Source organism: Zalophus californianus, chromosome 16 (genome assembly GCF_009762305.2).
Source record: "Zalophus californianus isolate mZalCal1 chromosome 16, mZalCal1.pri.v2, whole genome shotgun sequence".
Lineage (NCBI taxonomy): Eukaryota > Metazoa > Chordata > Mammalia > Carnivora > Otariidae > Zalophus > Zalophus californianus.
The window spans coordinates 3,028,866-3,051,231 of NC_045610.1; the positions used below are offsets into that span (position 1 = coordinate 3,028,866).

General features: G+C 62.8%; 2 protein-coding genes across 10 annotated transcripts; both read right to left on the minus strand.

Annotated features, from left to right (window-relative positions):
* Nucleotides 1-498: 498 nt before the first annotated feature.
* PER1 (period circadian regulator 1) lies at nucleotides 499-15,611 on the minus strand. Of its 9 annotated transcripts, XM_027624764.2 has the most exons (24): nucleotides 11,477-11,630; nucleotides 9,647-10,066; nucleotides 9,432-9,530; nucleotides 9,179-9,333; nucleotides 8,964-9,085; nucleotides 8,669-8,870; nucleotides 8,480-8,531; nucleotides 8,201-8,343; nucleotides 7,677-7,755; nucleotides 7,491-7,597; nucleotides 7,156-7,309; nucleotides 6,958-7,066; nucleotides 6,742-6,873; nucleotides 6,434-6,539; nucleotides 6,160-6,331; nucleotides 5,944-6,071; nucleotides 5,575-5,751; nucleotides 4,765-5,007; nucleotides 4,125-4,307; nucleotides 3,241-3,851; nucleotides 2,613-2,799; nucleotides 2,203-2,392; nucleotides 1,765-1,915; nucleotides 499-1,366 (listed from the first exon to the last, which is right to left on the minus strand). In XM_027624764.2, the coding sequence occupies exons 2-24, from the start codon at nucleotides 9,919-9,921 to the stop codon at nucleotides 1,097-1,099; spliced, it is 4,047 nt and encodes a 1,348-aa protein (XP_027480565.1). In that variant the 5' UTR covers nucleotides 9,922-10,066; nucleotides 11,477-11,630; the 3' UTR covers nucleotides 499-1,096. The 9 variants fall into 9 exon arrangements, 8 of the variants coding, with proteins under 8 accessions (XP_027480565.1, XP_027480562.1, XP_027480564.1 ...); XM_027624761.2 differs by lacking the exon at nucleotides 11,477-11,630 and adding an exon at nucleotides 15,489-15,611 and having other exon boundaries at nucleotides 6,160-6,539; XM_027624763.2 differs by lacking the exon at nucleotides 11,477-11,630 and adding an exon at nucleotides 14,121-14,142 and having other exon boundaries at nucleotides 6,160-6,539.
* Nucleotides 15,612-17,210: 1,599 nt separating this feature from the next.
* On the minus strand, nucleotides 17,211-21,041 carry VAMP2 (vesicle associated membrane protein 2). The gene is made up of 5 exons (XM_027624769.2): nucleotides 20,920-21,041; nucleotides 20,302-20,422; nucleotides 19,677-19,835; nucleotides 19,521-19,572; nucleotides 17,211-18,928 (listed from the first exon to the last, which is right to left on the minus strand). Coding segments are annotated over exons 1-5 (351 nt in total). The 5' UTR covers nucleotides 20,922-21,041; the 3' UTR covers nucleotides 17,211-18,911.
* Between the last annotated feature and the right edge of the window lie 1,325 nt (nucleotides 21,042-22,366).

The window sequence follows — 22,366 nt, forward strand, 5'->3', positions numbered from 1 at the left end:
GTCCTCTGCCACCTCGGTTCCAAGGTTTTCCCCTCCCTTCCCAGGTCCCGAGCCGGAGGGTTAACTCTCCGCCCCTCCCGTCTCCCACACCTCGGGGGCCCAACTCGACCACGAGTGGGTGCTTGACCTCACGTCCCGCAGCCCCCCGGACTGGGCCCTCTCCTGCGTGGTGACACGGTGACGGAGCAGCTGAACACCCTCACCGGCTTCGGGGTCCCCGCAGGCTGGGCCGGCTCTCCAGCCGCCCCCCGCCCTGCTTCCCACGACATACCCCGCTGACGCAAGGTGACAGTCTCCCCCGCCCCGGCCGAGTTAGGTGGAGATTTTACGGGCCCGGCAAGGCCTTTCCGCCGGAAAGGGTGTGCGGAGCAGACGGCTGGGGGGCGCGCCAGGGGAGTGGTCCTCAGGCTCACTACAGCCTCCCTGGAAGCGGGGCCACACCTCCCCACAAGAGCTCCCTAACCCCAACCGACACATTTCAGTCCACAAAGTCCTGGGTGGTTTTTTTTTTCCTCTTTGTATTAAAAAATAACAACAGACACAATATCAAAAACACAAATGCCATCGGTAGAGGGTACAGCTGAGAACACCTGGGTCCCACCTGAGGGGCAGCACCAGGGACTCCATGGTCCACCAACCTCCCCCACCCCGGAGCAGCTAGGGGTTTGGACCGCTGGCCCTCCCCCTCCCCTCTAGGGAGGAGGTGGGAGAAGGGCTGTCTCCCCCAATAAATAAGTGCAGCCCCAAACCCTCAGGGACCGGGACTCGGGCTCAGCCGGGACGAGACCACTTGAGCAGCTTGTCAGCAACCTTGTCCAGGGGAAGGAAGAGCTCCTCACCAGAGCTGGGAGACGCGGCTTCTCTGGGCTGGGCTGACGAATCCCCGCACCACCACCCCCCCCCCCCCGCCCGTCTGTACCCTCAGAAGCAGGAGGCAACCCTGGATCCTGGGCTGCTGGTGGGGGTCCCGCCCCCTAAGTGGGAGAAGCTGGAGCAGTTTCCTATTGGTCGGTCCAGCCACATCGGAGCTCTGAGAGGTGGAACACGGGAGAAGGAAGCTTCTCATGCACTGCCGGAGGGGGCCCCCAAACGTGGTCTAGCTGGTGCCATTTTCTGTGGTGGGTAAGTCTGGACCGGATGAGCTCCCACCTTGCTCCTCCTCCTCCATGGCCAGGTCCTGAGAGCTGGAGACCCTGGCCCCAGCCTGAGCCTGCGCCTCTCCTCCGCCCTCACCCTCAGCACCCCCGCCCCCACCCTCGCCTCCGCCCTCCTCCATAGGCTCCAGTCCCAGTCCATCGAGTTCCGAGAAGAGGGGATCATCCGGGTTGCCAGGGTCTTGGGCGCTACTACCGCAATCCACACAGGCCTTGGAGGGAGGAAGAGGACGAGTCAGGCGAGGTCCTCCCTGCTAACCTGCCACACTAGCTCCGCTTGTGTCTCCCCCGCCCCCCCCCAGGATTACTTCCCAAAACATCCTCCCAAAGAAATACTCGTCCACACAGATGCACGCAGGCCAACAAGATTGGAAAGTGCACCATACCCTGTCCCTGTGTCTAGACCCCACTAGGACACGGTCCCGATGTCCGTCACAGAGGATGGGCCCAGAAGGTGTCTACAAAGACTCGTGTGGTTAAATGCTATCCAACCCAGCAGCAAACTTGGGGCAATCACCATCCTTCAGAATGAGCCACCCGCGGACAAGGAGGGGATCACCGCCCCGCACCCCGATCCTCTCTTCTCCCTCCGGGCCCAGACGTCTCTCACCATCACATCGAGGGCCCGAGGCAGCTGACCCTTCCGGACCCAGGAGTGCACGGCACCCAGTTCCCTGCGCTGGTCCTCTGAAAACCGAGGCTGCTGCTTCTGCATGGCCCGGAGCCGCTCCCGGTCCTGCTTCAGCACAGAGGCCATGTCCCTGCCCGGGGAAGGGGTTCCGATGGCAGAGGCTGGGAGCCGGGGCCAGAGCCCAGCGACTACGGTCCTCCCCACACACGGCCTCCGCTCCTCCTCTCAACCAGGTCTCTGGGGGTTTGGGGCTTCCGAGACCAGGAAAGCTTGTGCCCGGCCTGGCTGTGCCAGGGCAGAGCCAGCCGCGCCCCCCACACCCCCAAAGGAAAACCCCAAGCTCGGTGGGAAGTGTGGGTGGACCAGCACACCTCCCTCCAACGGAGGAGCGGCAGGGGGGCCTCCGAACCTGCTCACCTGGACGGCACCTGGTAGGTCATCATGACACGCTGGTCGGCATTGGCCATGAGCAGCCAGATGGGATCCTGGAGCACGTACTTAATGACCTGGTCCCCGGGCTCAGCCCCGGCCTGGGCAGCCCCGGCTTCGGCCTCGGAAGAGTCGATGCTGCCGAAGTACTTGCTCGTGTGGCTGCTCTGACTGCTGCCTGCGAAGCAGGGGGGGCAGGGGGACCCCAGAGTCAGGCCGCTGCCCCCCCACCCCCGGGACCTCCCACACCCTCCCTCAAGGCCATGTCTGCAGCCCACTGGGCCCAGGCTGCTCAGCTAAGCAGGGTGGGGGGGGCTGGCCCCCCCAGCGCGCCCCGTCAGGGTCGTACCCTGCAGGGGAAGGTGTTTGGGGGCCCGGGGTCGGGGGGGGGCGCTCACGTGTGATGCTGGCTGAGGTGCTGCCTCCCTCATGGGAGCCCGAACCAGACCCGGAGCCCAGGCCGGAGCCCAGGGAGCCTGAGGCGGCGGAGCCTGTGCCGGACCGAGAGTCCTCCTGTAGCAGCAACTCCAGCAGGTCGCTGGAGCCCGACAGCGCGTCCTGGTTGGAGGACTCTGTCACATCCACCTGCGTGGGGTGAGGGAAAGAGGACGGGATTAGGAGATCAACAGCCAGGCTTCGTGTCAACTGCTTCCGCCGGCTGGGGGGACCCACCCAACCCCAGTGGTCTCTGCCCCCACTCGACAGTGGGGGCCAGGACGAGAGAGGGGAGTAGAGGAGGGGCAGGACGCCGGGCCCGTCCCAGGAGGCCGACGTGCTCTCCGAAGTTCTGGGGATGTGTCCTCACCACCTGTCAGACAGACAGGATTGTCCCCATGCCACAGATGAGGCGGCGGGTTTCTGCCTCATTCAGACATTCAGCTGGGGCCCCCCACCCTGCGACACCATCTTCCGGAGACCGAGGCACCGGGCGGGCACAGGGCAGGGAGGAGCGTGAGCAGGAAGAGGAGCAAGGGGAAGGGGGCTTGCGCGGGGGCTGCTAACAGGATGCAGGGGGTCCGTGCTCACCAGTCTGGCCTCTGGCTCAGCGGCCTCCTCATTGGGAGGCGGGGGCCCAGCACTGCTTCCAGCGCCTCCTGCAACAGCACCCCCTTCAACACGGGGGGGCTCCTCAAGCTGCAGCAGATTCAGCTGGAGCGGGGAGCTGCATCGCGAGTTGAAGAGTGGAGAGTCCGGCCCACGGGGAGGGCTGGGGGGCGGCGGGGGCAGTGACGGAGAAGGGGAGTGGGAGGCGGGGGTAGGAGGCCCTTCGGCAGGGGTCTGGGCTACCCCATAGGAATAGCTGGGTGGGGCGGGGAACAGATAGTTAGGGAGCACCAAGGCTACCATGGGGGTCACCAGCGGGGCAGGGAAAGCTGCAGGGGGCCCAGCTGTGGGGGCAGCGGGGAGAGGCTGCGGGCCTCCTCGCGGGGAGAACACCGGGAGAGGGTAGGACTGGACCACAGCTGGGAAGGGAGTAGTGGCTGGTGGGGGAGGCCAGGGGGACGAGGGTGACACAGGCGACGGGTGGGAGCCATAGCAGGGGGCTTCGGCCCGGGGGGTCTGGTGGTGGCGGGAGCGCTTGGCTTTAGAGCGGCAGTGGTGTCGGCGACCAGGGGGTGTGGGGCCGTGGTGGCAGCCTGTGGGGAGAGACGAGGGTTAGCGAGGGCCTCAACCTGGGGGTGAGCATCCCTGCCCCGCCCCCCCACGCTGCCCTGCCACTCTTGACCCAGGACAGGGCAGGAGAAGGCCCCGGAAAGAACTGGAACTCCAGGCTGCCCAGATCAAGGGGGGGCCTCTTAGGAGGAGAGAGAACCTTCAGGGAAGAATCACAGGAGGCAGGGTCAGGGGGGTTTATTGCAAAAGGAGCCAGGACAGGCAAAGTTACAAGTGGGGCAGAGCTGGGGGCGCACAGAAGGCGGAGGCACGGTAGCCGATGGGAGGAAGCAGGGTGGGTCCGTGGACGAGCGGGCAGGCGGCTCCGGTCCCTCCACCAGGCTCCCACAGCCTGGGCGCTCCTCCTGCAGGTCGAGGCCGCGCTCGGCCTAGCTCGAGCGACGAGGTGGGTGGGAGAGCCCAGTCCTGAGTCCTGCGTCCTGCAGGGAGCCTCTCTCAGGCACCTGGAGGGCAGACATCCTGCCCTTGAAGCCCCGACCCCAGCGAGAGAGTTGTCCCAGCTCGCCTGGCCCCTGTTCGGCCAGGAGTCTATACGGGTCTCTTAACTGGCGACACCTCGGTCAGAAGTGGCCGTACTTGAGCCCTGGCCCCCAAGCTGGGCTTGGAACAGCTTACCTGGAACCGAGCACCTCCGCCTGCCTGTCTCAGTGCCAGCCCCCCAGGCTGCCCTCCTCTGGCTGCAGCCAGGAACCCCAGCCTACTGGGGAAGAGTCTAGCCAGGGGCCTGTCCCTACGCACGGCCCTCGTGGTGGAAGCCTCCCCAGCCTGGGTCCCTGCAGCAGGAACCTCTCCCTCAAGCACCCCCTGCCCCCTCCCCCGACAGTCTGGTCCTGGACTGGGCAGAAGACAAGGCTCAGAGACGTCCCGGGTGGCTACCTCGCTCGCCAGGGGCCAGGGGGCCCGGGGAGGAGCCGTCAAGCGCTCGCAGTCGGCTGAGGTCTCGGAAGCGGCTGAGGAAGGCCTGCTCCTCCTTCTGTGTGTGCAGGGACAGCACGGCCTTGGTCAGGCCCACCGGGCGGTAGGCGTCTGGGGCGGGGTCGGGGGCTACCGTGGGGCTGGGGGCTGGACTGGCAGCTGGGCCTGGAGCCAGGCCAGGCAGGTCCTCCATCATGATGATGTCTGAGAAAGGGAAGACCAGGGGCATGGGGGGGGGGGGGCGGTCACTGGGATCCCCTCAGGGGTTCCCACAGCCACACCACACCCTGCCCCTCCAGCAGCCCAGCCTGGGCCCCAGGTGCATCTCCGCCGGGCCTCCTCCCCGCTGAGGCCTGGTTCTGGGCCCTCTTCCCATGCCCCAGGTGAGGGAGGATGCTGAGTCCCCTCCAGCGACAGTACCCCAGGATGACCCCCTAGGACTCTCCTGGGAAGGCAAGCTCAGCTGTTGCCCTCCCCTCACACACTCTCCGGGACAATGCCCAAAGCCCCTTCGCAGGGGGGCGGTTTCCGACACTCTGTGGTCCGCACCTCAGGCTTGAACCCCCCACCCGAGGCTCTGTGTGCTCACTAACAGGAAGGACAGGAAAAACAAGGCGGCAGAGGCTGGAGGAATGGACAGCCAGAGGCAACAGCCCCAAGCTAGGATGGAGGCCTCTTTCTCTCCCTCAGGAGCCAGACGGGAAGGAAAAGGCAGGGGGAGGGAGCTGTGGCTGTGGCACCAAACGGAACCCCCTCACTGCACGCCCATACCTGACTCCGGGGGCTTCTTGTCTCCCACATGGACAATGGTAGAGCTGAAGCTACACTGGCTGGTGACGGACACCACGCTCTCTGCCTTATTGGCCAGGGCGAGCGGGCTCAGGGTGCCTGCCACCACTGGCTCCTTCTGAGGGGCGGCCCCCTCCCCGCGCAGCACTGCTGATGGATCTGTGCAGAGACACGGCACCAGTTACCACCAGGAGGTCCCTGGGGGTGGGGGTGGGGGTGGGGGGGGGGGCTGCCAGGAGTCTGCAAATCAGAAGGCCCGGAGGGGAACAGGGCAGAGTAAGGTGGGGGCCCCAAAGGCAGAAGTGTGGAGACCGGGCCAGGGGGCCAGGACGGGACCCGCGGGGTCTTTACCCTTCTTGGCCCCCAAAGGGACTGGACCCGTCCTCTGCTTGTCCTCGTCCGAGGCCGAGGAGGTGGTGCAGGAGGAAGAGGCACACTTCCGCTTGGTCGTGCTGGGGATGTTGCAGCTCTCCAGGTACCTGGCGGGGGACCAGAGGTCATGAGGGCGGGGCCTGGGGTGGGATGGGGCCGGGGCCCAAGTGAGAGACGGTTCCCGGGTGGCCTTACCTGAGGATGCTGTCCAGGCAGTTGATCTGCTGGTAGGAACAACTGGAGGCCTCTTTCCTCTCCGCCTCATCAGGGGTCAAGGTGAGTGGGGCCTGGACGGGAGCAGGGACCACTTCCAGTTCTGGGTCTGGGGACTGGCAGGAAATGGTCTTGGCCTTGAATGTGCCTGTAGCTGGGCCAAGGAGAGAAAAGGGAGAGACGAGCTCCTCTGGGTTGGGGCGAAAGTCATGGGACCCCCAGGTCTCATTCCTCACCCGCACCCTCACCCACTGACCAGGGAGGCGGGGCCGGGGTAGAGGCCGGGCGCGGGACTCAATGAAAACCTGCTGCCCCTGATGCTTCACCAGATGCACGTCCTTACAGATCTGCTGGAATGTCACCTGTGGGACAGAGCAGGCCAGCACTGGGGGCGTGTGGCCAGTGTCAGAGGCCCAGGGCGCAGAGCAACGACAGGTACCCAGTGGGCAGGCATGCAGGGCACGGTGAGAGCAGGAGGAGACGGAAAAGGCACCTGCCCAAGCTGATTCTGACAGCACCAGGGGAATGCCGGCCTAGGGGGCGCAGCGGAAGACGGACACTCACCGGCGCAGGAGGCCCAGGCCCCTCGGCATCACCCCCGTTGCTGTCACTGGAGGAGCCAGGGCTGAGGAGAGGGCCCGGGGAAGCGACGGCGCCCACTCCACAGAGCCCCGTGGGACTGGGGCTGTGCACGGGCTGAGGCAGGAGGAGAAGGGGTTAGATGTCTCAGTCCTGCTCCCAGCCCTGCCTCCTCGCCAAGCCCCACCCCTCCATAGTCACCTGTAACAACAGCCGGTGGATCTGCTCCGAGAGTTCCTGGACGTCAGAGTCCAGAGACAGAGCTGGGCTGGGGGCCGGGGGAGTAAACACGTCCTCGTTCAGGGGTGCCCTGCGGGGTGGGGAAGGGGAAGCTGAGACCTGACACCCTGCCGCACAGACCCAGCCCACAAAGCCAGCTCTGGGGCAGGGCCCACTTACGTGCGGACTTTGTGGCGGCCCAAAACAAAGGCCACCTTGCGGCTCCAAGGGTGCACGAAGCCGGCCCAGCTGGTGTCCATGGTGACATACTCGCCATTCCGGGCACAGAAGCGGATAGGGGAGTGGTCAAAGGGCTGGCCCGCCAACTGCAGGACTGAAGGAGTGGGAAACGAGGGGAGACGAGGGGAGGGTCAGCAGGAGGGAGAGCCGGGGAAAGCAGAGGGCCACCCCTGAGGATCCAAGAGACCAAGGCCCCGAGAGATACAACCCCAAGCACGGCCATGGAGAAGCCCCACGGACAGCCAAGAAGGGAGAGCAGGAAAAAGACGACTCACTCTTCTTGTGAATGGCCAGCATGAGGGGTCGGTCCTCAGGATGCAAGAACAGGAGCACTGGGGCCCCTAGGAGGTCCTGGGGGAGGTAGCCCAGCAGCGGGGCGGCCCTGAAAGGGGAGGTGGCATCAGAGTAGCCAAGGCCTCGGCCCCAGCCACCCCCATTTTTCCTCCAGGTCCTGAGCTCACCTTTCGTCCACATCCTGGAAGAGGCAGCTGGGTGTGTGCCGAGTGGTGAAGATCCTCTTGTCAGGGGGGATCCGGGGAGCTGAGCACAGCAAGTGTGGCCGTTGGTTTTTTGGTTTTTGTTGGTTTTTTTTGGGGGGGGGCATTGGGTTTTATCCAGAATGGTCCAGCTTCTCTGCCCGCCGCCACCCCCCCACCGTCTCGGGCCCAAGTGGGCTGGCAATCCTCCCCATGGCTCTGCCCAGGGCCGTCTAGCCTACAGAGATGGTCTGGACCATTCTCCTACCCCACACCAAGCGTGAAACTGAGAACCAAAGCAGTCTCCTTTCTCCGCTCCTAGTTCAGGGTGCTTATCCAATACTCCCTCTAAAAACGGGCTCAAACCTTCATCCTTACCATACCTTCTCTGTTCCAAAATTCTGAAGGGCTGAGATATGCCTCCCAGACTCAGGTCCTGCCTCTCCCCTAGCCTAGAGAAATCACCCTTCCTCCTACCCTCTGCCGGGCCAGGCCCGATGCCCACACACCTTCGTAACCCGAGTGGATGCGCTCTGCAATGAGCAGGCAGCACGGCTGTGCTGGGGCCCCATCTGAGACCCGGATCTTGGTTACGTATGGCGTGAGGCGGAATGGCTGGTACCGAGGCCCGGAATCCCGGTCAGGACCTCCTCTAGCAAGGGAGAGAAAGAGGCATTAGTGACTCGGTAGACAGCCACCCACCCTGCACCTCAAGGTCACAACCCACACAGCAAAGAAGCAGGAGAGTGAAAGGTAGGAGGGCATCTGCTCCCACGTCCCCCACCTACCTGATACGGCAGAAGACAGACTTCTCCTGGGTGAAGTCCTTGAGGCCTGAACCTGGAACAGACCAGAAAGGCACTAAGAACAAACAGCCCCCCCACCCCACCCTGGGCTAAAAAGAACCCGGCGAGGAAAAGCTGGGGTCCCCTGGTCCCTCAGGGCAGCAGCTTCCGGGGACTGCTTGGGGACCTCACCTGCTGAGGTCCCAGCGCCCCAGGTGGGCAGGCGAGACGGGGCAGTGGAACCATAGAAGACGCCCACATCCTGGGGAGCCAGCAGCTCTGAGAAGCGGGCCCCGCGGAACACATCCCGTTTGCAGCGGAGGAGGACACCCGCCTGCTCCGAAATGTAGACGATGCGGCCTGTCAGGAAGGAGACAGCCACGGAGAAGGTATCCTAGGCAGGGAAGCGGGGACAAAAGTCGAATCAGGAGCTGTGCGCGTGGGGGGTGGGGGTGCATCAGGACCAGGAGACCGGGCTGCGGCTGACCTGGTTGCGCAGCGTATACTCGGACGTGATGTGCTCCAGCTCCTCCAGGGTGTAGGTGGACATGTCCATGGCACAAGGCTCGCCCTCCTCCAGGCTCCACTGCTGGTAGTACTCCTGGTTGGCTGCAGGGTGAAGGCGGTGAGGTGTCTGGGGAGGAGCCTGCCCCACCGCCGCAGCCCAGGACCGGCCGGGCCGTCCCCGGAAGCACCACTCACCCTGCACCTGCTTGACACAGGCCAGAGCGTACTGGAGCGTGGCCAGGGTCCCAGAGCGGCCCTTGCCCCGGCGCTCGGGCGGCAGCCGAAGCTTGAGCTCCCGCAGAGCCGTCATGAGCTCCTTCTGGGTCCTTGCCCGGGCTGACTGTTCGCTGCTGCAGCGCCCATAGAGAGGAAGGGGGTAGAGAGCCATGAGCCCCAGATCATGGCCCAGGCCCCCCAGCGTTGTCCTCTGGCCCTGGACCCCACGAACCTGCAGCCACTGGTAGACGGGTTGTCCTGTTCGGAGCTAGCACTCAGGAGGCTGTAGGCAATGGAACTGCTGGGTGGGGACGGACTCTGAGAGTTCGTGCTAGGGGAGAAGCAACGGGCCCAAGATGAGAAAGCGGCCAACAGCACGGGCCTGTCGGGTAGCTCAGCCTGCTCCCAAGACTGCTCCCGGACACTGCACCACACATCCACACGCACCTCTTGCTGCTCTCAGTGGTCTCCAGCAGGGCTGAGTCCTTGCCGTTGCCTGAGGAAGAGCTGTGTGAGCTCCTCTGAGAGGCGCCCCGGGACTCGGGCCCATTGGATTCATTGCCACTGGAGCCGTTGCTGTTGGCATCTGTGTCATCAGCCAGGCTGGGGCCAGGGCAAGACCGGCGCTGCGGAGGCCCAGGGGATGGGGCTCCTCCCGGGCAAAAGGTTTCCCCAGGCCCGGGGTCCCCTCCCCCATCAGCCCCTTCTAGAGGGCCACTCATGTCTGAGCCATGGGGCGGGGAGGAGGGAAACACGGAAGGCGGAGAGGCCACCACGAGTGCACACAGGGGCCGGGCGGCCTGGTCGGGGGAGTGAGGTGGGAGATCCAAGCCTCTGAGGATTGAGAAGTTCGATCACGGGCAGTATCTGGATGGGGAGACCAAAAAAGGAGGGCTTGGAGAAGGGTGAGCTGTTAACTTTACAGCACCGGCCGGCTTCACTCACACCTCCCCTGTCTGACCCCACGCGCCTAGGACCCAGGCTTCCCACAGCGAGCCTGGGCAGATTCTGTTTCCTATCCCGGGAGAGGGGCTGCAGGTGGGAAGGGGCCTCTCTTGGGCCTTCCTCCACGTCCCCTGCCAACGTTGCCTGGGAAAACAGAGACTGAGTAGATGAGAACCAGAGCCCGGGCGCTTCCCACCCCCAAATTCCCATCAGGCCCCCACTCCGCCCGGGACTCCAAGGCCGCGGAGCAGGGGGTATGCCCGGCGCGGCCTATATTTAGGTCTTCGGGCTAATTTTGTCCGGGGGCGGTGCCACCCCCGCTGCACATGCGCACAGACAAGCGCGGCCCCACCACGCGCTTCCGCCGCCGCCGCGGTCGCCAGGGAAACCGACGTCAGCAGCTGAGCTCAGCGGTGGCTGGAGGGACCACAGGAGGCCGGGAAGGGCGACCCCTCCCCCATTTCCCGACGGAGCCGGGGATCGACCCACTCCCACACTGGCGGGCGCGGCCGCGAGTCGCCCACCTCTAATACACCCTCCGGCCCTGGAGGGCCCGGTGGCCGTATGAAGAAGGGCGACCCATCGGGTTTCCAGGGGCTGGCCTCGCTCCCCAGGGCAAAACACAACCGCCACCGCCCTCCGCGCAAAAGCTCCCCAGCCTGGCGCTCGCCTGGATCCCAGTCATTCTGGTCAAGACGACACAGCCTGTCCTTCTGCGGCCCCTGCACCCTCTCCCGACCCCCAGGTGCCAAGCCGGCACCTGCCATTGTCAGGGACTCGGGAATCCTCTTTCCTCAGTCCTCTACTTTTCTAGATCCCACCCCACCCCCATCCGAAGCGGACACACTCAGCTGTGAGCAAGGGACACACAACCGCCAGCGGATAGTTCTTCCCCTACTCCTCGTCCAACCACACCCCCCCCCCCCAGCCCCCGGAGCATTTTCTGAGCGCTAGTAGAAAAAGGAAGGCTGTGGCCAACAGCAGGAACTAGCGCCGGGAACGGGATGTTCCACCCTGAACCAGGCTTACATCACGGCCGGCGCGGGGCCAGGCATTGGAGGGGGGAGCGCGGGGAGCGCGGAAAGCCCGAAGGGGTCCTGGTGCCGGGGCAAAACCAGGGACCCCCGAGTGACAAGAAAGGCGGCGGGGGCCTGCCTGCCGAGGGTCGGGCGTGGGGCCGGGGTAGCTGGGAGGAGAGGTCAAGGCTGGAGGTAAGGTAAGCGGATCAGGAGTGCGGACAGCCGGTGCAGGGTCGCGAGCAACACCTACGTTCCCGACGGCGGGGGCGGGGGCGGGGGGGGGTGGTGGACAGCTGCAAGGAAGGCGGATTACCGGTGTGCAGTCTGAGCGCCAGGGCCCAGAGCGGCGCCTCAGGCTGGAAGTGGCGGCGGTCCGACTTGGGGCGGGAGACCGGTCCCCGGGTGGCCCTGGAGATGCCTACCTGGCCGCGCGAGCGCCTTCCGGCCGCCTGCCCGCCGCCGTTGCAGCCCTCAGCCGAGTGGAAGCTTCGCGGGGCCAGGAGGCGGGTTGCATAATGCCAGGCACTGCCCCTCATTGGCCTCCTGCCGGCGGAGCCGCAGGCCCCGCCCCCGATTGGCTGGGGATCCCGGGCCGGCCCCTGATTGGCTACTGGCCCCTACTGAGGTCAGGGCTGTGTCACACACACGGGCGCACGTGGACCTGGGTGCTGGCGCTGGGCTGAAGGGCCCCAGACACCACCACGCAGCCAACGGACGCAGGACGCCTTGCACAGTGAATAATGGGAGGGCGGAGACGGGAGATAAGCTGCCCTTCTTCGGGCAAAATGCCTGCGCCACGGTAGGTGCTTAAGAGAGGTCTACTTCCTGGACTGTATAGCCCTACAGAACAGAACACCTTGGCCTTGCCAGAGGTGGGGGAAAGGAATGCTGACCCTTGGGGTGTGGGCCAGGCTAGATGAGATGGCTGGTCCCTTGGGAGAACGGGGACACACACACACACACACACACACACGCACACGCACACGCACACACAGAAACCCAGCGTGGCCTCTCCTGGGTTCCTCGCCCCAGCCTTGTCATTACAATAAAGCCATTTTATCCAGCCCCTTCCTCTGACACTTCAAATCCTGTGGACAGCCAGGAGGATGGCAATTAAGGGTCCCCGCGTGACAGGGGGTGGAGTGCAGGGGAGGATGCAGACAACAGAAGGGGCAGCCAGGGCCAATAAGGGCTGTGAAGGGAAACAATGCTAGGTGCTTCTGTACCCAATCAGAGGAAAGGTCTCCGGGCAGCCTACGTGGTGACTAGTGCTGCTTTGCTCCTGAAGATGCGGCCGCCCACACTGAGGGCCGCCTCCAAGTGGGGGCCAGAAAGCCAGGACTACAGGGGAAACCTAGGGGGTAGCTGAGGGAATAGACCAACTGGGGCCCTGGAGGGACAGGTGGGGTGGCTTCAGGTCCCCAGCCCTAGGACAAGAGAAAGCAGAGCACCTCATCTGTCACCTCACTGCATTTCTCAGTCCCCAGGACACAACCTGACACACCGTGGGTGATCAGTAAATATGGTGATTTTGTTGTTAACACGGATAGATAAGGGGGGGGAAGGGGCCTTAGCCACGGAGAAGGTGCTGGAAATTATGCTTTTTGTAAAGGGGAGGGGAGCAGAACTCTGAGTCCTAATTGGGGGAAATACAGTGCCGGGCTGAGCTGGGGGGAAACTGCAGTGACACAGACCCCTCCATCGAAGAGGGCTGTGAGCAGTTCCTCTCAGGGCTCCCCAATAACGTGGGTGGCGAGTGAAGAGGCCCCCAAGCTGATGCTGACATAATCAGCTGTGGGTGCACTCCCTCACTGTCACGTGGCCTAAGCTTTCCTTAACAATGGTGTTCCCTGGGGAGGGGGCCGGGGGAGGGCTCTGTGGAAAAGCTGGGGCACAGGGATGTCATAAAATAACCCAGAAAAAAAACCAAAGCAAGAAAACCCAGGAAACAAAGGATTCAGGAGCCTGGATTCTCAGTCTCATCTCCTTGGAAATGGCCCCCCAACTCATAGACTGTGGCCCCGTCCCTTGTCTCATTTTCAGACCCCTCTCCTCTGGAAACAGGGTTTCTCTTCCTCCCGGGTTCTTCTCTGGGGTCTAGGTGTGATCTCCGCGGACACAGGCAGTCCGTGCTCTCTCACCCCCCACCTCTAGGTCCGTGCTTTGCATAGACAAAGGGGTCGAGCGCTCCTGCAGCGCCCACCTGCTCTCAAGGCCCCGGCTGTCCTGCCTCACAGTCCCCACAGTAACCAGGCCCGGCTGCCGTCAATGGAGGCGAGGGGGCGGGAGGGAGCGGTGACGTCAAAGCGGAGGAAGAGGGCGGAGCAAGGCAGCCGGGGAATGTGGGACAGGGAGGCTGGAGAGGCAGCGGTTTGGGAGGCGGCCAGCCGGAGAGGGCGGCGGCCAGCGCACTTGGGAACATCATGTACTCTTGGCTGGTGGCCCAGGACATGCACCCAGACTGGGCTCCACCCCCAACCAAAGACAGCCGTCCTGTCCAAAAGCCAGGGATTCCTGGAGAGAGGATTAGGAGGAAGGGGTCCCCCGCCCCCGCGCCTGGCCCTCTTCTCCAGATTCGCATCCGCCCTCCCCTCGGCTTGTTCCTGCAGCTCCTGGCACTGGCTTCCCCTCTCTCCCAAACTGTACACATCTGCTGGCCCAATCCCAAAGATCTGGGGCGGGGACGCTGGAGGCCCAGGTTCTGCGAGAGAACACGCACCTTTGCTCCTTCCCAGAGGCCCCCTCGGAGCTGGAATCTCCCGTTACTATGGCAGCAGAGAAATGGAGGAGGGGCAGGGAGAGGAATGGGTGTAGGATGAGGAAATCGAACTGGGACAGAGCAAGTGGCACAGCCCGGGGCCTGGGTCCAGGGAGAGGAATGAAAGGGTGGGATGAGGGTTTGGGCTGGTGCCTGACGACCAGAAGGCCCAGGAAGAGGGAAATGAGGAGGGAGTCACCGAAACTTGCAGAAACACTTGAGAACGTGAGAACAGTTCCCAACGACAGCACTCCTGTCACTATTGTTTTGAGATCCTGTAGCCATTTTTTTTAGCTAAAAGCAAAACAAAACAAAAAACATTAAACCATAACCCAGGCATTGCGCTAAGCACCACATATATATATATATATATTTTATCTTATTTAATCCCCAGAACAACCCTGGGAGATGGGTATTACCCCAATTCCACAGAACCAACTAAGGCTCAGAAGTCACTACCTCACAATGTGTTCTCCGCTCTTAACAAGTGGAGCCCAGGGTTCAAATCTGAGCGCTGATCATGGCTTGTCATTCCCGCGCCTTACCATTCGGTCGGGCACCTGTGCGGTGATTCCCAGCACTGGAGGATCGGCGCCTCTCAAATATCCAGCCGATTCTAAGTTTGGTGCCCGGAACACAGATCCATCCAGCCCCTCCTCTGCCTGGGCCTGGACTCTGACATCCAGTCTGCACTCCCCACACGCTCGCCGCGAATCATCTCAGCCTCAGTTTTCACAGGCTCACAAAGTCCTTGAGATCACCCCAGCAGCCACCAGCCCCAGGGGCTTCCTAGGGGCCCCACCTGCTCACTCTTCACCGTACCCCGGGTCACTTTGTCATAGGCCCGGGTGTCTATACAGAGAGCAGAGCTCTACCGAGAGGTTGGTACCTCCTGGCGTCCAGGGGCTCAGGAAGACACATGCACAGTCCGCACAACCCTTCGGTCCCTCTCAGGACAGTGGCTACTCCACCTTTACTCCCAGGGATGGCTCCGAGGCTCAACCCCTCCCCTTTACACCCTAGAGAAAGACATCCAGAGCCGTGATGCGACGGGCTCAGGGTCACACACATCATCTAACCACCCTTTCTCGAATCACCATGTCAACCCTTTCGTACTCTCCCACCTGCCCTATCAGGGCTCCCTCCAGCCTCAGAACCCCTGAATCTTTTAAGCGCTTAAGGAGCCTACCCAAACAGTAGCCAAGCACTGGAACGTCCCCCACCCACTCTCAGGGACCCCGTCCCCACACCGCCCCGGGAGCAGGGGTCTCAGCTCCCTCGGGGAGCTGACGACTTCCGAGCCCCACCCTCCCAGGACCCCCTGGGCCAGTCACGGGGGTGGGGGTCCAGGAACCTAGGGAAGCGAGGAATCTGTCAGATGTCGGAGACTCCCGCCCTCGTCCCTCTGGGTCCCATTTCCCACGACCCTCAGAGCTCCCACCGCGGCGATCTCGCATTCGCACGATCCCCCCGCCCTACTCCATTAACACCGCCCCGGACAGGACACAACGCTCCGGAGAAGCGCACACGGGTCTCCGCTGGTCTCCGCCCACCCGCGAACACTCACCCTCGGCGCGCACGCACCGACCACAGCTTCTGCCCCAGCGGGACGGCGGCGCCCGGAAGAGTTCCTCCAGGCTCGCCCACCCGCCGCGCGGCCACGCCCCTCAAGCTTATTGGCCCGGGGGCCCCGACCCATGCCCCGCGCCGCGTGCGGCCGCCCTGTCCCCGCGCCGCCGCCATTGGCGCCGGCGGCCACCATCATCTTCTCATTGGTCAGTTTGCCCACCCGCAGTGACAGCTCCACGTGAGAGAGGGGCCGCCCCGGCGCGTTGATTGGGAGCTGGCCGAAAGTCACGCCCCCACCCACTTCGGAGGTTCTTATTGGCTGTGGCACCAGCCTTCCACCGGCCCTTATCTGGGATGCAAATACCAGTCCAGCCCTTCCAAGTTTCTCATAGGCTGGGAGGTCTCGGAGCTGTAGAGGACACGTGCCGGCGGTCTCACGCGGCAACTTGTTTACCTGGAAGCTGGGGATTTTCCTTGACGACACTCTTACCAGAGACTGCGGAGTCTGCGCAGGCGCAGCGAGTGTGACCTGCACGCAGGCACAGATGTGAGCGGCGGTGGCGTTGGTTGGGGGAGTTTTGTGCCGAGACCCTGGCAAGCTGTCCTGGGCGTGACCAGAGCGCCCCCCGGACTGAGTCTCCGGCCCCGGTCCCTAAAGCCCCGCGAAGCTGGAAGGGGCCGGCATTAACGGCGGAGCGGTCTTCAGATCTCAGCGCCGCGCGAGGACGACGATGATCACGGTGATGATGGCTGCCTCCGGGTGGTTCTCTGTGGACCAAGCCAGGCGCTTCTCCCAAGCCCGGAGGCCGTCTCACTACTACTCCGCCCCACAGAGGAGACTGGGCTCGAGAGAGGTTACATAATCTTGTCTGGATTAACACTCCAGTCAGTAATGGGGCCAAGATTTAAACCCAGGTCCCTGACACGATGATAAAGAGGGCGGGTCCGAGGGCGTTCGGGAACCTCAGTAGACGAAGCACGAGGCACGTAGTGAGCCCTCGGTAAATGGGGGACATTGTTGAGGACGGCGTACCCTTTTGTAAAAGCACCCTTGACAGTTTGGGAAACACTACGGAGGATTCACCTCATGCCGCAGCCCGGGAAGTCGGGCTTCCAGGGCTCATCCAGCACTCCACTCACGGCTGCAGCACCTGGGGTCGGGGGTGCTAGGGGTGCCACGTCGGGGTCGTCACCGGCCTGGAGGCCAAGGGAGTTCAGCGTGGGGTCGAGAGTCACCAGTCCTACAACAGGGTGCAGGCCTAGCAGGCCAGCCTATGGCCGGGTCTCCCTGAGCCCATCTGCTCTGTATTTATTAACCCCTTCGGGATGCTGGCACTGCGAGAGGAACCCAGGGGAAGAGACGTTTCGCACAAGTCGGCCATCTACTTCAGGCCTAGGAATAAATGACCACCGGAGCGACTGCAGAGCATCTGGGAATTAAATCAAGGGTTGGAGAGGGATCCAAAAAAGAGCAGGAGCATGCCTCCAGGCCCAAGCCTCGAGGCTCACCAGGCTGACACAGGGATCAAGAACACTTCCTCTTATCAGCGCCGGGCGCCCACCCGTGGCCACTTTGGGAATCACACTTTGCTCTGCCCAAGGTCAGGCCCTCCGGCAAAGCTCAGTCCATTCCAAATGTACCTTCTCAACTTTCCCGTTTCACCTGCAGATCCTATACCCTTCCCACTGGTTAAGAAAAGGTCTTAGAACACACACCAGCTGGTTACTCATTACACATTTATTGTACATTTTCACAATCTGGATGCGTCACAGAATTGGGGGCATGGGGGGAGGGGAGGGGGGCAGGGGACACTGGGATAATATGGGGGGGTCTAGAACACAGCACCCCCACCCCCAGCATCTCTCCCTACCCTTTCACACCACAGCTTAGATCTCCCTGCTCCCCCTCCACACAGAAACCTTGAGTGTGGGGGGAAGAAAGAGTTCGGGGGGGTCCCCTCCAGCAGGTTAAGGGACTGCACCCTCAGACCCCTAAAATTGTGCCATTTAAAAAGACATTAGACCCTTCCTCTATCACTTCACCTAAGGAGGAGACAACTCTCTGGGCTCAACTGCCCTGGAGAGGGGCGAGAATCCCCATCTTCCAGCAAGTCCCATACACACATTGGCAGTGACTAGTACCCCCGCCCTGAATTCAGGGGGGCAGTCAAAAGGAGCTGGGCAGTGATGGGAGCAACACCCCCCCAAACCGGGAAGGGGAGTTTTAGGTCCAAACCCCAGCAAGGGTGGGGCCAGATTTCAGGCAGGAATTGGGGGGATTCTCTGCCCTGCCCCACTCCTCCCCAAGGCAGTGATGACCCCCCACACACTGGCAGCCATCTCTCCCAAGAGTCAGATTGTGGCCAACCCCCAAACTCTCCTGGTGGGAGGAGGAGGAGGCAGATCAGGGGGATGGGAGGGAGGGAGACCCCATGGGAATGTCGGTTGAGTGCCCCACATGAAAACTGGGGAGCAGGAATGTGGGGAGAGACTCCAAGGGGCAAAACTATTGGTCCATCATGACACACTGAACTCCAAGACACTTACACACCAGCTGGGGGGAGGGGGAGGAGGGGACCAGAGGTTTGGAAAATGGGGGTAGGAAGGCAAACCAGACTAGAGGGGCTAGGAGGGGGTGATTCTGGGGGCCAGAAGAGCCTGGCTCCCCAAAAGCCCAGGCTCCCACCACCTGCAAGTAATGTCATGCAAATGAAAGACTGATACAAGGACCATGGGGACTAACTCCTCAGTAAAAAAGAAACATGGGTTGAAAGAATGAAGAGCGATGGAACAAAAAAGGAGGAAACCAAAAGGGATGTCAGTATGTAAATAAATGCTAATTAACATGCTGGAAGCTCCCAGAAGACCTTGGGATTCTTAGGACCAAGTGGGGCCAGTCTCAGGGCCTCCCAAAGATGCAAAGATGATGCACCGTGGGAGGCCTGGACAGTTGCTTTTTGTGTTTTTTTTTGTGGGTTTTTTGTTGTTTTTTTTTTTAATAGGGAGTGGAGGTACAGGGAAGGCCAGGGTGGGAGGAAGGATCAGCTAAATCCAAGGGAAGGAAGAGAGGAAGAGGGACTATTGCATAGCAGATGCAAATGAAGGGGTTCGGGGCTGATTAGGAAGAGAGGAAAGGGGAAGGAGGGAAAGAGAAAAGAGATGAGAACCTCAGGAAGGGGTGTTAAGGACAACCGGAAAAATCTTCTAGTAATAAAACTACAAACAGACCAAATATATATAATATTATATATGTATAAATAACAGCTGGCTATTTACAGGAGGGCACACACACGGGGACACACACACACGGATCCAGGGGAGGGGGGCTGGAAGATATGGCTGAGAGGTGGAGGAGCGGCTGGGGATTGGGGGGGGAGGTGGGGAGAGGCCCTTCTCTGGGCAGGGCGGGCTCCTCGGGGGTTTAAGAGCTGAAGTAAACTGTAGAGAGGGAAAGAGAAGGACGAAGAGAGAGGGGGGAGAAAGAAAGAGAGAGAAAGCAGTGTGTCAGGCCTGGCCCTGCTCCCATCCTCCCCACTCCCCAGCCCTCTCAGCCTTAGGTTCTCCATCTGTAAAGCAAGGGGCTGGACTGGTAGGTTCCAAAGTCTCTACAACTCCACGGTATGGCCTTGGGGCCACAGACTCCTAATCCTCTGGGCTCTCTGGGCCCTCAAGTTCTCAAATAGCAAGGTGTTTGGCTTCCTAGCCATGTCTGAAGCCCCTGGGCCTTGCCTGGTCTCCCACTCCCCAATTCCAGGGTTCCCAGAGTAGGTTTAGGCCCAAAAAGGATCCTCAAGGGACCAGTGGGGATCCACCAGCTTTCCTGTTTCCAAAAATCTTAACAAGAGTTGCCCACAACCAGGCAAAGTGCAGGCTAAACAACAGCAAGATTTGGGGCTCCAGATGAATCAGAGCTGCATTGGCAGCCATATATGCTTTTTGCTGACTAGTAAAAACTAGGTTAACGACCTTCAAAACCTAGAAGGGGAAACCTCTCCAGAGAAAGGGCCCTAGCCACTCCTGCCCTACTCACCGATGATGATGATGAGGATGATGGCGCAAATCACTCCCAAGATGATCATCATCTGGGGGCGAGAGGGGGAGGGGGGTCAGTGACACAGACCATGACACTCCCGTTCACCCATCAGTTAGTTCTCACACCAGCCCACTTGCGTGCCTCCACCCTTACCTTGAGGTTTTTCCACCAGTATTTGCGCTTGAGCTTGGCTGCACTTGTTTCAAACTGGGAGGCCCCTGCCTGGAGTGCATCTGCACGGTCGTCCAGCTCTGACAGCTTCTGGTCCCGCTCCAGGACCTTGTCCACGTTCACCCTCATGATGTCCACCACCTGGGGGAGGGGCCCACGAGGCAGGGGGTGTGCCAAGGCCGCCTCAATGAGGGCACTCCTCAATCATGCACCCACAGAGGGAACATGCACCCCGATGTTGCCAGGCTAACATGCCAAGGACACACAGAGAACATGCCTAACACACCTGGGGACATGCAAGGAGCACACATCAGAGGCATGCTGACCGTCAGACATCTCGGATGTCAGAGCAGCACGCTCTATGTACTGAGCCTCAAGCAGCCTGTCCATCACCCGACCACACCTGCCCGGACTGAACTGCCCCAGGCTATCAAGGCTGACTAACACCCCAGGGCCGTTCCAAACGCAAGCTGAACAGGGAAGGGGCAGGGTATGTCTTTGTCCGCAAACTCATAGACTCATCCCCTCCAACCCACGATGGGCCCCCCCACCGGTTTGCCAACCCTCAGGGTCCTTCCCACTGCCTCGGCCACCCCCCCCCACTCACCTCATCCACCTGGGCCTGGGTCTGCTGCAGTCTCCTGTTACTGGTGAGGTTTGGAGGGGGCGCGGGGGGGCCCCCCTCCCCAGCCGGGGCGGCAGGGGGGGCGGTGGCAGCGGTAGCCGACCTGAGGAGCAGGGTCGGATTAAGACCCGAGGCCTGGAGCCACCGGCCCCGCGGCCAGGGCTCCGCCCATCCTCCTGTCCATCCATCCGTCCCTCCCTTTCTCCTTCCCCGGAGGAAGGCCACCCGATGGGAGCCCTGGACTCCGTCCGGCCCCGCCGCCGCTTAGCTGCGTGACCTTGAGTCAGACCCCTCCCCCCTCCGGGCCTCAGTTTCCCCGCCCGTCAAAAAAGGGCGACCTCAAAGACAAGGTCCGGGGTCGACCCGAAATGACAGGCGGCGGCGAGACCAGGGGCGGCCGGACGCGGGGCCCGCTCCCTCCCGCGGCCACCGCCCGCGCGGCCAGCCCGGGGACGCGGCGCTCTCCAGCCGCCCGCGCGCAGTCACGGGCGCCGGCCTGGCCTCGGGGCGCCGACCGAACCCCGGGCGCTCCCCGGACCGGCTCCCAAGGGCGGCGGCCGGTGCAGGCAGGCCCGGTGCGAGCGCGGGCGGCCGACTCACATGGCGGGGGAGGCGGGCGGGCGACTCGGCAGCGGCGGCGGCGGCAACGGCGACGGCGGCGGCGGAGGCTCGCGCTGGCTCCGACTGGCGCTGGCTGCCCGGGACGGGAAGATGGCGGCCGCACGTCACCGACATCCGGGCACTGCGGGCGGGGGCGGGGCGCCGCGGGCGGCGCGTCGCGAGCGGGGCGGTGGGGGCGGGGCGCGGCCGGCCGGGCGCTGGACCTCGGGGGGCCTCGCGCCTGCCGCAGCTCCGTGAGCCCCGAGCCCCGGCGCTGCGGCTCCCCGCACCCTCCGCCGACCCGCCCGGTCGGGCCGCAGCCCTCACAGTCGCTCCACGCCTCTGCTCCTGGCCCTGACGGCGCCCCTGAGCCCCAGGCCACGTCCTCCCGCACCCGCGAAACCCGTAAACCAGTCCGCACCCCACATCCCCCGCCAAGGCCTCGGTCTGCGCGCGGGCCCCAAGGCCGGCGACCAGCTGCAGCGTTTGCAGTGGCCGGGGTGGGCGGGGGGGGGGGGGGACACGGGAAGGGGCAAGTGCGGGTCGCCGGGGCAATGCGGGTAGCTGGGACCCAGCTGCCGAAGTGGACAGAGCGGTGGGTGCTGGTGCCCTCGATCCGCCCCGCGGGTGGGCGGCTCAGGGGAGGCCTGGGGCCCCTGGCCGCGGAGGAGCGGGGTGTGAAGGAAAGGAGAAGAGGCAGGCTCTTCCCCTCACCGCAAGCAAGTCACTACAAAGTGTGTAAGCTGCCGCTCCTCACAACTGGGGCTCAGACCAGGGGTGCTTGACTGACATAGGGCAAGGTTAAGGCCCAGGGAGGAGGGCCCGAGGCTGTCCCGTGGGGCTGCTTCCCGTGGTGGCCGCAGACCGGCCAAAACCCAGCTCTGCCCCAGAGTTGGGTCAGCTCCCAGGCAACAGAAGGAGGGCTCAGCCTCTCATCCCAGGCTTCGACGGAAAGGGGCTTTGGGGGCTTTCTGTTTGTTCGTTCTGTTTTTCTTTAGGGGAAAGAGAGTAGGCAGGGGCTGCCCCTGCAGTACCCAGGTACAAGGTACTACTATACATGTGGATTAACCTCATAGGTGTGACCTTGGCCAGTTCCTGTCCTATTTCTGGGCCGCACATATATTACATTTGTAGGCACTACATACATGTTAAATGGCTTGATCTGGAACATGGTAGAAAGAGATTACCCACGTCCCCCTCCATCCCCGGCTCGTCTCTCTTAGATCCTCTAAACATCAGCTGCACACACTCAGTCCGCTCATCCCCATTAGGCCTGGCACTTCGGAGACAAGATGGGACCAGATGAGCTGCCTATCTTGTGGGGTGGGTCAAGGCAAGCCTCAAAAGTGAAGGAGGAGGTGTCTTAGGGGAGGGATCATGGTCCTGGGCCAGGGGTGCTCATTGCATCCCTGGAAGGGGAGCAGAGGGAGGCTGGTGGCCTTGGTAT

Excerpts from the sequence above, each read along its gene's own strand:
- PER1 (XM_027624761.2), bottom strand. The coding sequence starts at position 9,921 with ATGAGTGGCCCTCTAGAAGGGGCTGATGGGGGAGGGGACCCCGGGCCT. Across the intron at positions 9,531-9,646 it reads ACCACTGAGAGCAGCAAGAG|CACGAACTCTCAGAGTCCGT; the intron begins GTGCGTGTGGAT and ends CTTCTCCCCTAG. Across the intron at positions 8,871-8,963 it reads AGTATACGCTGCGCAACCAG|GATACCTTCTCCGTGGCTGT; the intron begins GTCAGCCGCAGC and ends TTCCCTGCCTAG.
- VAMP2 (XM_027624769.2), bottom strand. Across the intron at positions 19,836-20,301 it reads CCCAGGCCCAGGTGGATGAG|GTGGTGGACATCATGAGGGT; the intron begins GTGAGTGGGGGG and ends CCCCTCCCCCAG. Across the intron at positions 19,573-19,676 it reads ACTGGTGGAAAAACCTCAAG|ATGATGATCATCTTGGGAGT; the intron begins GTAAGGGTGGAG and ends TCTCGCCCCCAG.